The sequence below is a fragment of the Portunus trituberculatus genome, chromosome 18 (genome assembly GCF_017591435.1).
Source record: "Portunus trituberculatus isolate SZX2019 chromosome 18, ASM1759143v1, whole genome shotgun sequence".
NCBI lineage: Eukaryota > Metazoa > Arthropoda > Malacostraca > Decapoda > Portunidae > Portunus > Portunus trituberculatus.
This window is the reverse complement of record NC_059272.1, coordinates 18490481-18506097: the sequence shown is the minus strand read 5'-3', so window position 1 is coordinate 18506097 and position 15617 is coordinate 18490481. Positions and strand designations below refer to the sequence as shown.

The 15617-nt window shown below is 45.8% G+C and overlaps 1 protein-coding gene across 18 annotated transcripts in view; it reads right to left on the bottom strand.

Annotated features, from left to right (window-relative positions):
• The window catches only part of LOC123505399 (protein draper-like), a 551274-nt gene that overhangs the window by 34623 nt on the left and 501034 nt on the right, over positions 1–15617 (bottom strand). For 17 of the 18 annotated variants that reach the window (XR_006675125.1, XM_045256624.1, XM_045256625.1 and 14 more), the window contains one exon: positions 7560–7605. The exons of the other annotated variant lie outside the window; for it this stretch is intronic. Coding sequence is in view for 13 of the 17 variants with exons in the window: in XM_045256618.1 (XP_045112553.1) it covers positions 7560–7605 (46 nt within the window). In the remaining 4 variants the exon portion in view is untranslated. The remainder of the gene's footprint in view (positions 1–7559; positions 7606–15617) is intronic. 18 annotated transcript variants of the gene reach the window in all.

Here is a 15617-nt window from a genome sequence, read left to right as displayed (position 1 = left end):
CACACACGCACACGCACACGCACACGCACACACACACACACACACACACACACACACTGCTAACTCAGCACCTCGCTCTAAAAAAAAAAGTCAATTTCTTAATCTTCAATGTAAAAAGCTAAAATTGAGGCAAAGTTTCGTCCTCTCGCACCCTGGACGTGACAAAGACAACCACGTCAACAGGTGCGCCACGTGACAAAAAGGTTTAATTACGCAACAACTCCAGGAATGAGAGAAAAATGATTGTGCAGATTGTTTAGCAGGATGACGGTACGTACAAAGCCAGTGTTGTGAGGTAAGGGGCAGGTAGGGGAAGAACAGGTGGCGAGGAAAGGGAGACTGAGATGAGATGGTGGTGGTTATGGTAGTGGTAGTGAGGAAGTCTATTAGTATTCAAGGCAGAAGGAAAAGTTTGATATGATTTTATCCAATTATCCTTGATGTACAGAACGCTTTTTAAGATTCAGGACAGATGGCAAAGTTTGATGTAATTTTTATCTAATTATCCTTAATATACAGAAGGACCATCTGATACGTCCTTAGTGTGATTCAAGCAGCTCGTATCACAACAATAACAACAACAGCAACAACAACAAAGACGACGCCACGACGACAACAACAACTACCACCAACACAATAACGAACAACGAAAACAAACTGCACAAAAATGTGTGTGTGTGTGTGTGTGTGTGTGTGTGTGTGTGTGTGTGTGTGTGTGTGTGTGTGTGTGTTTGTTTCTTTACTATCTATTACGTTACTAAACTACTTCAATTCAACAACTAGTACTAATGCTTCTGCTGTTACTGCTACTACTACTACTACTACTACTACTACTACTACTATTACTACTACTACTACTCTTAATATTGCTACTACTACTACTACATACAAGCTCTCATTCCTCATCCCCTCATATAAACACGCAACTACATTATCACCTTCACCCACCTTCACCGTAAGAACATTGCTATCACGACTTTGATATGGCGGGAGGACAGGAAAGATTTGTGGTGGTGGTGGTGGTGGTGGTGTAGTGGCGGGACAAGGATGTGACTCAGCTTTTAGTTATCACAGCTCGTGGTCTCCCTCTAGGCCACATTTGTTTATTCATTTTCATCCACAACAAATTTCCATGAAACGCCGAGGAATGGTTGAAGAGGGTAAGAATTATATGCAGGTAGTTAGTTTTAGCAATGACTACTAATAACCTAGCCACGAGATCAAAGGGAGGGTAACTTCATTCTTAACACTCTTTCTCTCTCTCTGTACGCATACGTTTCGAATAATGGGCGTTGTGCTGCGGCTGGCAAAGGTCGAAGGGCAAAGGGGAGAGGGGTCAAACACACACACACACACACACACACACACACACACACACACACACACACACACACACACACACACACACACACACACGGGGCAAAGGGTACGAATTACATACATTAGGTTATACACATCGCCACACACATGGGTGGTGTGGGGAACAAAAACTACAAATTAAAAGCAGACCACACACACACACACACACACACACACACACACACACACACACACACACACACACACACACACACACACACACACCATAAGATACTCTATTACTGAGGCTTCTATCTATCTTCAACTTCTGAGGAACCAAAATCTCTTACAAGCCTTCCTACAACTCAGCTGAGAATCGTCCACACTTCTTATGTCCCATGTCGTCCATGTACGTAAGTTAATTCCCCTTAACTTAACCTCTTCAGTACCGTGACGCACTTTCTTATTCATTCAGCTTACTATTTGGTGATTTCATGCAGCTTCAGAAACTGACGTGGGGATTAAAATAGTGAAGACTCAGGCCATTAATCTCCTGACCTCCATAGACCTTTTCTAATCTATTTAAGTAAAATTTCCTAGTCACACCCAAATTCAAGGTAAAAATGCGTCCCAGTACTGAAGAGGTTAATGAAGTATAGGCACTTTTATCCTTACTTTGTTAATAAACCACCAATGATCACTACTTCTGTTCTTCATATTCTTGTCACTATTATTACCATTACTTTTTTTCTTTTCCCAGCTACCTCCACTTTACTCATCCTTATTTCAAAGTCAACTCTTGTCTTCTTACGCTGTTAAAAGCTTCCAGTACGCGGTGTCTTTTTAGAGTAAAAGTAAAACGCTACAGTGAGTACTTTCTTATCCCTCAGCCACACACACCTTCCCTGCGGCGACACTCATAAACACTGACAGTCTAAGATTTGCTGGCACCGTAAAGGGAGATCCAGCGTCACCTTGCAATGATTATGTAGAATGAAAGGTTGCCTGGGGCATCCTTTGCTTCTACCTGACTTATCTCTTCAAGGAAACACGGAAGAGGTCCCACAACCTTCCCCCCCTCTCTCTCTCTCTCTCTCTAGTCTACTAAGAATGTGCTGGCCGAACACTGTCTTCTGCCCTTTGTCTCGTTATGGTGAAGGATGAAAATGGTGCGACTTGAATTTCGACACACACACACACACACACACACACACACACACACACACACACACACACACAGCCTGAGCAGAGCGTGTATATACAGAGTGAGAGGCAAGAAAGGCTGGAGATGGCGGCGGGTGACTCCTTGGGTACCTGTGTAGGATACTTCTACCGTGCCGAGATAGAAGCAGTGGAGCGGAGGCATTGTTGTGACGCTCAGGAATGGGTTGTGTATGTCTTGCTGATGTGGAATAGTACGCCCATTATTTTGTCAGGGTGGAATTGGGGTCTTTCTCAGACAACTGGAAGGAGAGGCGGAAGCTTTGCAGTCTGTTAGGGAGCAACTCACGCCCACCACCCAAACACAAAGCTCGTGTCAAGAGGAGTGACAGCTCGGCACCGCTTGCTTGTTGCCCGATACTCCACGACACTGCGCTGGCCGAATATGGGATGGCATTCTCAGACATGTCCGTGCCTTATCTCGACTATATTAAACAGCTTCTAGTGGCAGTTATTCAGGTTTTAGATGGCACTTTCCTATTTAGTTTAAGAAGGATTGCGCACCATTACTCAAAACTAAACTCCGCGGTTCTTATAGGAGCTCACAGTGCTTCAGTATAAGGGCATTGGCGTCCTTCCTTGCTAGCGTGCTCTATTTGACGAGAGGAACACGTAAAATCCATCAAAGAGACTATGAATAATGGAACCTCGATATCTGCATGACCAGTTCAACCTAAAATGGGCGTGCTGCAGGGGAGAGAAGCAAGGCAAGGGCAAGCAGACGCAACCTTCCCTTTCCGATTTTTCTAGGGGCGTGGTGCTTATTTTCCTCTGCAGTGCATGTCATTGTGAGGAGAGCGGAGCCATAACATCCGAGGAGTCACTCTGCTGCAATGTAATTCGGGGAGGGAAGGAGGGAGGGAAGGAGAAGCATTGCAACACTAACTCTTCCGCCACACCCACGCACCCGCCCACACACACACACACACACACACACACACACACACACACACACACACGTCCTTCTCTCACCTCTGCCACCCTCACAGGATGATCAACGGAAAGTTTCCCTTCGAAGCGGTATTCAAGGCCTTAGATTAAAGTCAACAGCATCAGAGAGAGAGAGAGAGAGAGAGAGAGAGAGAGAGAGAGAGAGAGAGAGAGAGAGAGAGTTTCTATCAAAACCGTTTATCCGTTGTAAAGGAGTGCGCTACAGCGAGTCAGTAGCCGTGCAGTGACGCGTGGGCGGCGAGCAGAGGTGGAGGGAAGCAAGGCGAGGGAGCGGCCAGGCCAGGGCGGTGCTTCTACAAACACTTGGACAGGTCCGCCCCCGCGAGCCTCGGGGTGCAGTGCGCGCCACTCCCCTGCGGTGCTCCGGCCAATTTCTGCAACAGGTGTTATTCTCGACCTGAGCCAGTGGGCGGGTCGGGCAGCACAGCCTGGCAACCTACCTACACACACACACACACACACACACACACACACACAAAGAGGCAGCCAGTGTGCCGTGGAGTTGTTAACAGCGACACCGCTTTCTCCTCGCTACAATAATTATGCTTTATAAATGTGACTGTTTTAGTTGCGTCAGAGCCTTGGTGCCACTCTCATGCCGCCTTCTTGCTTGCCAGCGTTATAAAAGGCTATGGCAGGCTACAAGACTTTTCTTCATAATTTTTTTTTTCTCAACAACGTGTGTTACTATCATTATAAAAAGTTCCTCAACACGGTGCATTTGAAAAAAAAGTTTTTGCTAACGATGCAACCAACATGTGGCTTCAGATGAAATGCAGAAATGCATAATGCATAACACACACACACACACACACACACACAGGAGGATGTTTCTTTTTTCTTTCGAGACTCCACCCACTATCACGGACAAAACAACACTTTCACAGATGGCAGGAAACAAGACCAAGGTGTGCGTGTCTCTATTCTTCTCTCTGAGGGAACGAAATGTATTCTTCTCTCTGAGGGAACGAAATGAATAATTATGAGAGTACTCCCACAAATAGTAACAGTTCTGCAGCAGTAGTAGGCGGAGCAGGAAAAAGATGTGCATGTTCGGGAATGTTTGAGCTGCAGATCCAATCCCAAGAGCAAACTCCACCAACCCACACCACTGTTCGCACTGCAAGCTGCTCCGATCATTGCCGACCCACCTGAATCCCCAACCCGGCACTGCCTCGCCTCGCCCCACATTCCCTGCGGGGGTTACAGAAGGGGAGGTTGGGGAGGCGGCTTGTACGGCTTCCTCACGTGCACTAATATCACCTGCCGTCACCGTCACCTTCCTTCATGGCAGTTTCATCGTCACCGTTATCATCGCCGCCATCTCTCTCCCGCCCAGCCGCGCCGCCACGCCCTGATTACTGCGACGTCTTACTAAACATACGTGATCCGCGCCTCAAGGTGTAGCTGTCTTGATCTTGATCCTGATAACGTTAAATCGATCCCCGTTATTAATATATATATATATATATATATATATATATATATATATATATATATATATATATATATATATATATATATGTTTCGTTTTAAAGCTTTCATTGCGCGTCTCATTTCACAACAGAAGCGTTTGGGATGTGTGTTTTGGAATGTAAACGGTGGCATAATGTTACTACTCGCACAGAGACACACACACACACACACACACACACACACACACACACACACACATTTTCCTTGCTAACGATTAATTTATGTCACTCACTGAAGCTGGTTGTGTGTGTGTGTGTGTGTGTGTGTGTGTGTGTGTGTGTGTACTCGTCACCCTGCTTTTCCCATCAGCGGTGACCCGTGATGGCCCCGTTCGTTGGTTCTGCCAACGCCATCTCCGCCGTTGTAGTTGTACTGTGTGTGTGTGTGTGTGTGTGTGTGTGTGTGTGTGTGTGTGTGTGTGTGTGTGTGTTAGTGAATGATATCGTAGCCTCTTGAAAATCACGTGTAATACAAACGTGTGTGTGAAAATCATTCTGTCGCTCTTCCCGACTCGTTAGCTCAAGTGACCCGCCAGAAGCCTTGAAAGGTGGACAGTTCCCTCCCTTAAATACTTGATTTCAAATAACCTTGCTGTTGCTGATCAATCTTATACACTTTTTTTTTCTTCATTAGTAGTGCAGGAGCTATGATGATGAGGTGATTGTGATGTTACTCGTAAATGAGTGTTGTGTGTGTATGCCAGGCAGTCATGATGTGATGTTTCTAAGTAGCAGCTCTGCCTCAAGATTTCTGTTCCCGAGCACTGTCCCTCTCACAATCTGAGGTATTCTATGGAACGAACCTCAGCAGCATTAACCTCTGAATAAATTTTAGTGGTTGGGTACACCAATGCAACAAACCAACATCCAGGGAAGGCGAGCAGCCACGGTGTGCACTCATACACCAGAAATGACACCACCTGCGGTTGCTTCATGAAAGTTTCAGTGTTACATGACAAACTGCCCACATATTTCATAATTAACATATAAAACCAAAATTTATCACTGACTCAACAAACGCCTGAGTATACGATAACTTTGTGTACCTTGTGTGGCCTGGGAAACCTGACACATCTAGCGCACTTCCGCTATCAACCCCGGAAGGGATCAATGCATGGCACTTCAGTACACACCTGCCTCCCTCGCCCTCGCCGCCCGATTCATTGTGCCAGGGGGACGCCCAACTAAGAAATTCGCCTTGTAAATCTGACTGGGACCAAGAAAACAGCAATGGTCAGCGATAACGCAGCGTTACACTACACTACGCCTGGCACCAGGTGTGATTACATATCATTAATATCACCATGAAGGCGATCAATGCTCCCATAACTCTGGCTGACGTTTATTAGTAATTAATGTCCATTGGTCGTTTAATTTATGATGCGCCTGAATCCCTCCAGCAGGCACACAATGCCAGTACGTGACGAGACCCAGGGACCCAAACACGCCAGCTGATGTGTCTCGCCAGGACCTAACCTGGTGATATCACACACACACACACACACACACACACACACACACACACACACACACACACACACACACACACACAGTAGGAACAACAGCATTACGAATTAAACGATACGGAAAAAAAGGATAATCTCAGCAAGGCAGGGAGTGAGCGTGGGGCAGCGCGAGGGAAGGGACGGCAAGTAGCAGGCGGAGTGGTGAGGTGCGCGCAGGCTGACCGGAAGGTGATTACAGGAGGAAGTAAGAGGCGCCGCCCACCGGAAAGACGCCCTGCTGACAACAGTTGAAGCTCCACAGTAGGGGAGGCCTTGTTGTGTCCTTTGAGTATTCAGGCAGCAAACTGTATTCCAGAACATCCCTTTGCTGCTTGTTAGGACCACACTACCCCACTCTGTAAATCCGCACGGCACCTGCCCTATATTCAAGTCTTAAGCCGAATTTACATGACTTTTTTATGGTTACACTGATAGAAGATTTGTATTAGTGACAGTGATAAAATAACAAAATTTTGGAAGCCTCTAGTTAAATTTACCTGGCTTTTTATAGTTCTAGTAAAACAATAGCAAAATTTCAAGTCTCTAATTAAATCTACATGGCTTTTTTTATGGTAATATTGATAGAATAACAAAATTTCTACCTTAATAAAAGAGAAGCAGTAATAAGAACACAGGTAGTCATCTCTTGTAGCCCTTGAAAATAGTCGTTGTGAAAGAATAAAGCGTTTCTGCTCAGAGGGAGGCAACATGGCGGGTGTTCCTCTGTGCTAGTTTACATAGAGGAATGGGAAATAAATAATAAAGGCTGTGTATGCTGGCGAGTTGCTAGGTGGTGGTGGTGGTGGCGGCGACGGCTGTGTGGATGGGCGTGTGGTCGTGGGCGTGGAGCCTCAGGAACGCGCGGCCATTCACGGCTGATTGGCGCCATTACTGCCTGAACTGTTTTAACTGTTTTCGCTAAATTACTGATGAGATTTCCCTTTACTGGACACGACTCACGCAAATGCAGGTCCTTTTTTTCCATGAATTGTTGCCGCGTTTGCAATGGGTACAGTTCAGCTGGATATTTGAGCTTTATTAACAAACAATCGACTCTCTCTCTCTCTCTCTCTCTCTCTCTCTCTCTCTCTCTCTCTCTCTCACTTACCGATGGCGGGGAGTCGCTTGCAAGATTGAAAGTCCCTCACTCGAGTCTGTGGGAGGAGAAAGAGAACCATTAAGACAAACAACACACACACACACACACACACACACACACACACACACACACACACACACACACACACACACACACACACACACACACACACACACACACACACACACACACACACACACACGAGTGAGATGGAACAAAGCAGAACGATCGATATTAGCGCTCAGTAAATAATAATGAAGAGTACTGAATGCAACAAAGAGAAAGAGAGCCGCTACTACTACTACTACTACTACTACTACTACTACTACTACTATTACAATAATACGCGCACTTAAAATGAAAGACTAATTAATCTCTCCACTCAATAATTTCTCTTGTTTTCCCCTCAAACTGCACGTCCTGACTTAAGTTATAGGAAAAAAAAAGCTCAGTTGTTTGTGAAGGAAATCGTAAAACAGAGAGAGAGAGAGAGAGAGAGAGAGAGAGAGAGAGAGAGAGAGAGAGAGAGAGAGAGAGAGAGAGAGAGAGAGAGAGACTGTGTGAGAGGTTGGCGGCCTTATCGGCAGGGGAGCCACCAAAGGGACGGATGCTTTGCTCCATGGAAGACTCATCACACAAGACTACCACGAGACTTGCTTCCCGGCCTTCCTTCAGTCCCATCCTCTGCCGCCCTTTGGCCCAACACTGCCCTCCTAATAAGGACATAAACTAGTCTTTCCGTCACCATACCACAGGGTGCGTGACCTTTGGAACAGGATTTAAAAGGACAAACAACAATGCTTTGGCTATTTTGATGAACTATTTCTTTACTTGATTGCGACACTTGAGAAAAACAATGAAAAATACACTCTGAGGTTATTAATTATGGTGAGGGAGGGTATGAATGCATACTAGTGTGTGGTGTAGCTATAGTGATGTTAAGGACAGTGATGATGGTGTTGGTGATGATAGCCTCAATTTCTGACACCACAGGGTACAATTTCAGGGCGGCACATGGAGGCACCAGAAGGAGGGAGGGAGTGAAGGACAGGAGGGGAGGGGAGCATCGGCGCCTTAAGGGAGAATCACTAACAAGGTCAATAGCTGGTGGTAACTTTCAGCAATGTTCTCAACTCGCTTCAAATCCATTTAATATTGTGGAGTTGGTTTGACGTTTTCCTTCATCCCCCAGCAACATGACGCCAGGATGGGATCAGAACCCAAAGACTGACTGACTGACTGACTGACTGCCTGCCTCAACTCTCCCACTCCCTCCTCATGAACTCTGACGGACACATAGAATCGAGCACCATCACACGCCTTCGTCCGTGATATCTAGGCCGTCCGTGAATGTCAGCGGCGTCTGTCACTCCTAAGTCACGATAGACGCAGCTCGAGGATAGCCGCCCGTGTGATACTGACAGGAGAAAGACAGAAGGAGAGGGAAAAACGTATCTGACAGGCCCAGAAAGGTATACGAGTAGGCCTAACAGGGGTGCTGGTGCCCGTGTGGGAGAGACAGAATGATGGAAGGAGAGGAGGTTCGGGATAAGGCAGGAAAGAAAAAAAAGATGAGGATTGATGAGAATAAAGGTGGATGACGTGAAGGGAGTGAGAAGTGAGGCCGCTAGGGAGAGTGATATGAGGGGTTGGGAGAGGCGAGGAGGAGGAGAGAAGACAGCAAGATCTTAGTGAGATGGAGAATATCACAAGAGGATGACAAGAGAATGAAATATAGATGTCATCAAGCTGGTTCTCCTCACCCCTCTTCCTTTACTGTTGTTGTTGTTGTTGTTGCTGCTGCTGCTGCTACTACTACTACTACTACTACTACTACTACTACTACTACTACTACTACTACTACTATAACTACTACAACTACGTCTCTTTCTCTTGCTCCTCCAGAAGAGATCACTGCTATCGCATCACCGCATCACAATGACTGTCCCTAACGTCTTCATTTCGCTACGTACTCGCTTACCCTTTCAGCACGTCACATCAATAAGCTTTTACGGCGATAGCTTAGCCTTAATGACATAATGGGAGCGGCATCAGTACATGTGTTTATTTGTGTGTTCTTGGGCCACTGTTACAGAGCGCGCCATCCCCTCAAGTGTCTCGTGTTGTGCAGAAAATGGAAGCGCTTCTATTCAGGCACAAAAGTTGGTGCTCGGTCCTTGAAAACTGTTGCCGGATAATAAGTCGCCATAAGGTTAATTAAGAGAGAAGTGGCATTAAGGGAGCCGTATCACGAGGCAGTCAGGGCAGCGCAGGGCAGAGCAGGGCAGGGCAGCGCAGCACTGGCGCGCTGGCTATTCCTGGCGCGACTTGATTGTCCACACCGATTGGATACCTCGCAGTGACAGGGAACACAAAGGAGACACAAGCAGCACCAGACCTCTTGGCCCTTAGGAGGGTATTGGTGATAGGTTTCGATGTGTAAATTAAGAGATGGAGGATAGTTAAAGTGAAGACTTCGTGTTAAAAACTTTGAAAAAGTTATAAACACATAAATAACGTTATTAAGTGAATGAAAAAAAAAAAATGTATAAAAGGAAAGGATAACATAAGGTGAAAGGAATTGAAGTGAAGTTACACTAGATTAAATTAAAGGCTAAAAACATAAGGAAAAAGCAATGTATAGGAAGTGAGAATGGCCAGATATAAAACAAGTCAAAGGGAGAGATATCTACGAGGGAAGAGAATATCCCACACTCAGTACTGTTTCCTGCATCACGTTCCGGGCATGCAAAGGTGAAGGCACGTGCAGTACACACACACACACATACACGAAAACTCCTCGCAGGCATTTTTCACACTTAATGATGAACAAAAAGGCAGAGAATAGAGAATCGAACACAATGGAACATGAGCGCACGCAGAACCGTAATGTGGCCGCCTATTGTTGGTGTGATTAAAGTGATTCAGGCGAGACGGGGACCAAGGACGCGCTCATCAACATGCATGGAAACGAATAACCCAATGGTTGTCTGAAGCCACCACGCTGCCACACCATCACGCCACCACGCCGCCCAGGGAAATCATAGTACCGCAGGGCAGGACGCAGCCAACGACTCCTGCTGCTGCGACGCACATCATGCCACGGTGGTGCACTGCTGCCCATCATTAGGCAATCAGGCGCACCGGCCGTCTCTCTCTCTCTCTCTCTCTCTCTCTCTCTCTCTCTCTCTCAATGTGTGTCTGTCTGTCTGTCTGTCTGTCTGTCTCTCTCTCTCTGACACACACAGGAAAGGCATGGTCAGGAACATTGGTACACCGAATTTGACGGAAAGTCCCATTTCATTAATATTACACGCAGTCACTACTTCTTCTTCTACTACTACTACTACTACTACTACTACTATTCTACAACTACCGGTCTAACGTCAGCTTCGTGACTGGCATTAGAGAGAACACGTGTTTGTTCTAAGAACATTACAACAAACCACGAAATCTGGAGTGTTGAGTTCTTTTTACAGGAAAACGGTGTGTGTGTGTGTGTGTGTGTGTGTGTGTGTGTGTGTGTGTGTGTGTGTGTGTGTTACGAGTAGGAGGGTCATTGCCGTAGGGAGTTAAGCCTAAAACACAACAACAGAGAGGGATTTCGAAACATTCGCATCCTTCCTAGGCTAAGTGGCAGTACCGTGGTCCCAGGCTTTCCTTCCTTGCCTCCCTCGCTTCACCCCTCCCCGCGCAATCCCGCCCAGGGAGACAAGGCATGCACGCCAATTGCAGCACAGCACAAAAACTTCAGTCGCTATACCTAACCACGAGTCCTCGCCAGCAACATATAAAAGTCAGTCATCACTCCTTCGCATTCCTTTTGGGCTCACTTTATGCACCACTTTTACTTTCATAATGGTAACGATATGAACGATGAAGAGGCACAGTCTATATATTGAGAAAGGACGTCTTATATGTAATCAGAATGCAGCTGCTGGCGAATGGGAAGTGAAGAAAGAATTGAGGAGTCCCTGGGAAGCTAAACTGGGAAAGAGACTAAAGGAAGAAGGTTTTAGTTGAGTTTATCGATCGTAGTACACAAAGGTTTTGGAAAACCCGAACACAAAGAAAACTGCAGGGAATTAGATTGTCACGAAGCTGTAGCCAGACACCACTATGCATTTCCCGAGACGAAGACTGCATGTCCCCAAGACTTCACACGTATAGATACAACACTGAATGTGAATGAAACACTAAGAATAAATTTATCTGAGTAAACCCAGATAATCTTACCAAGTGTCTCCTTGTAACATTAAAATTTTTAATATTCTTTTTGACATTTTTAACGTGAACCTTTATTTTTATTTGCTGTATTGCTGCCTTTGGTCAGATATCATCTTGAAAAAAAAGGGCTATATTTGAAGATTTGCACGAGTGGTACCTTGTGGCGCCTCTCGTGATCACTCTCCACCAGTCACGAGGTTACTATCCACTACAGCTGATCAGGTACAGTGCCAGCTTTCGCCGCACCGCTCCGTAAGGTCCTTGAGCTTATATTAAGACAGTGAGATGAAAACTCTATAATTAAATGGGCCCCTCACGCAACCTGCATCACAATAGAGCATCAAGGAAAACAAAGAAGGGATATACAGCTCTAGTCATGTCTGCCCTTACGAAACTTGTTTGTGATAAGTTGCAGTGTCTGGTGTAAAAAATCGCCCACAGGGAGGCAACACGTCCAAACACTGCTTAGAGGGTCAGGCAGGTGCAAAACACACGCAAAGCTTCGCACTGTCTCCTCCAGCACATGTCCATTATAATAAACAATGAATATACAGAAAAATATTCATAATCATGCTAACAAAACACCACGTGTATACAAGAGCATTCTAAATGTTTTAATTTGTACATCTTTGAGGAAAATAAACGATTACAAGTTATATTTAGAAAAAAAAATTATCTATGAAAGTTTTGAATCTTTCCTTATACCAGAAACAATGCATATAGTGATGTTATATTATATCAAGTTAGAAGAGCTTCGTTTACGCTGTCAGGTTAAATTAGAATACGTCAATCCCTTTATCGCTCCAACTTGATCTCGCCTATCTCTAAAGGCGGCGTCACACTAGCACTTTTTCCGTCGTCTCAGGCGATTTCCGTCGTTTTTTTACTCTTTTGTCAACTCTTTCTGTCGTCTTGAGTCAGACGGAACGCATCGTTTTCGTCTAGCGCCAATTTTTGTCAAAATAACTATGGTTTCTAATCAACACTTTTATTAAAAAATATTTTTTTGTTAAACAGAAGAATGCTATTATCATGATAGAAGAAATTTAAATAAGTTGATGAATATATATTTGTATACATTTTTTTCTTCTAGCCTAGCAATGAAAAGTTCCTCAGTTGTTTGTGTATGTACATTTCCTGGGGAGTGCGAATAAGCGACGCTTTTGAATATTTCCAAGGCAACTTCCAAGTAGCTGGCCAAGATGAGCAATTATGTTATGTTATCTGTCAGTGGACAAAACACTCTGAAGAATTTCTCATAGAGAGCATTAGAGGTCACCGTTGCCTTTGGGATCACAGAACAGCTGATTACACTATAAGGTGCAAAAAAGCCGCGGCTTGCTGGGGTGAATGAGCCATGTTTGTTTACAATCGACAAGCTTGTGTGTGACGCCCACCGCCTGCAAAAGTTGACAGTCGTCAGAAAATTGACAGAAAAAGAAGACGGAAAAGTGGTAGTGTGACGCCGCCTTAATAAAAACTTACTGAGGGATATGTTGCATTAGTTAGATTGTCACCTCACTACATCTAACTCATCTATCCACACCTGACTCAAAAACTTCTTAGGTGTCCGATTCTTTGGGCAGTGATAAGATATATTTAACAGGTTATTATTTGATCACGAGTCTCAACCACCACCACCACCACAACCACCACCACGGAGGCAGTGAAGAGAGGCTGGCCACCGGACGGACGGCAATGAGACTAACCGGTATGATGCTCCATGTCTCCCTGCCTTCCCTGCCTATCATCTCCCTTACTCCACAGCCCCTACCAACGCTCTGTCAACACACCCCTCCCCTATTCGTCCCGCTCCCCTGCGTGTACTCCCTCACTCTACCTTTTTTTTTCCACCGTCACTGAGTCTTTATGAGGGAAGCGTAATCTGAGTGATCCCGCAGCACACCACACACTGCGATGTCTGCCTTGCGTCCCTCCTTCACCATTCACCACGCCACAATTCATCCCAGCACTGGTCCACCTACATACACTCTCTCTCTCTCTCTCTCTCTCTCTCTCTCTCTCTCTCTCTCGTATCCCTCTTGACTCCTACTGCGTCAGGCAACATGTGGATGCTCGTCGCCAGCCAAGTTTCCCTGGCAGGACAACATTTGGCGGGCTGGGTGGTGGTGGTGGTGGTATGGGGTAACGAGTGGCGTGCCAGTTCTGTTGTTGCTCCTCAGGTAGCATGTCTCTTCCTCCCCCACACGCTGTCTCTCTCTCTCTCTCTCTCTCTCTCTCTCTCTCTCTCTCTCTCTCTCGTGCAAGGCAATCATTATAAGCACAGTAGTTCTCGGTAGGATGGTTGACAATAACAGTTAACACCACCACGTCTCTTGTTACCTCATCTGAATAACCTTCGAGTTTTAAGGAGCAATAGCAATACCACAAACATCTGAACATTCCACGTTCATGGCTCTTGTTGTTAGTGGCGCATTTCAAAATTATACAGTGACTTGCACCAGACTGTTGTATTGAGGCTGAGGAGACGAACGAGGAGCTGTAAATAGATTAATTAAAGGGTCCAAGTTCCACCACCTTCCCAGGACTGAGTGCGCAGTGGTCTCTGTCACGTGTGCTGACGCCGACTGCAGCTCACCATCAGACTGCTGACGTTTAGAGGGGCTCGCAGACGAGTGCTTGGATGATGTTGAGAAGGCGCCACGTCTAGAACACCCTCAGCAGCGAGTCAGCAATTACACACACACACACACACACACACACACACACACACACACACACACACGGCCCGGTAGCTCAGTGGTTAGAGCGCTGGCTTCACAAACCAGAGGACTGGGATTCGATTCCCCGGCCGGGTGGAGAGATTTGGGTGTGTCTCCTTTCACGTGTAGCCCCTGTTCACCTAGCAATGAGTAGGTACGGTATGTAAATCGAGTTGTGACCTTGTTGTCCCGGTGTGTGGTGTGTGCCTGGTCTCAGGCCTATCCCAAGATCGGAAATAATGAGCTCTGAGCTCGTTCCGTAGGGTAACGTCTGGCTGTCTCGTCAGAGACTGCAGCAGATCAAACAGTGAATTACACACACACACACACTGATGGTTCATATTCATAAATGCTATATTCTCTTACCACGACTGTTTTCAGAGCGCGGAGATCATTAGCCGGGTTCTCATGACTAATTCTCCTCTTAAAAATGTAGAAATCTTGTTAATCCGTCACTAGAACTGTAAAAAATCATTAAAAACAACAACACTGTGTCACTTCAACTAGAGCCTTCTGAAAAAATGAAGGTACAGCACCGGAGCGTTTCGGAATATGGAGCTTACGACAGAACAGCGTGACGTCAGCAACAAGTGTCATCACCTCCACTCCGCTGCTCCGCCCCTCTGTGTCTATCCACAAGCGTCAGTCAGTACAGTCTGTGTCGCCAACTTTTCCACCCCTGAACTGATATGAAACACAGCCAGCTTACTCGCGATCCCTCAGCTGATCTATAATCTCTTGCAGCCCCGCCTCTGTGTGCTGTTTTGATGTGTGTTGGGGGAAAGGGGAGGTGGAGGAAGAGGGGGGGGAATAACGCTACAGGATGGATGGTTGGATAATAGAAGACAACAGTTCGTGTATAACAAAAATAATGATTAACACGAGCATATACTTTAATAGCTGCAATTATGTACAGTATATAAATGTTTTTATATACTGTACATAATCGTGTTTTCTATTACCATCATTATTATCAGACCAGTATCTTTCTAATGAGCGAAGGACTATTATCTCTCTCTCTCTCTCTCTCTCTCTCTCTCTCTCTCTCAAAACAAAGGGACAATCATCTCTCCTTTCCCACAAGTAGAATTCTTAACTCGCACCTCACCACCGCGCC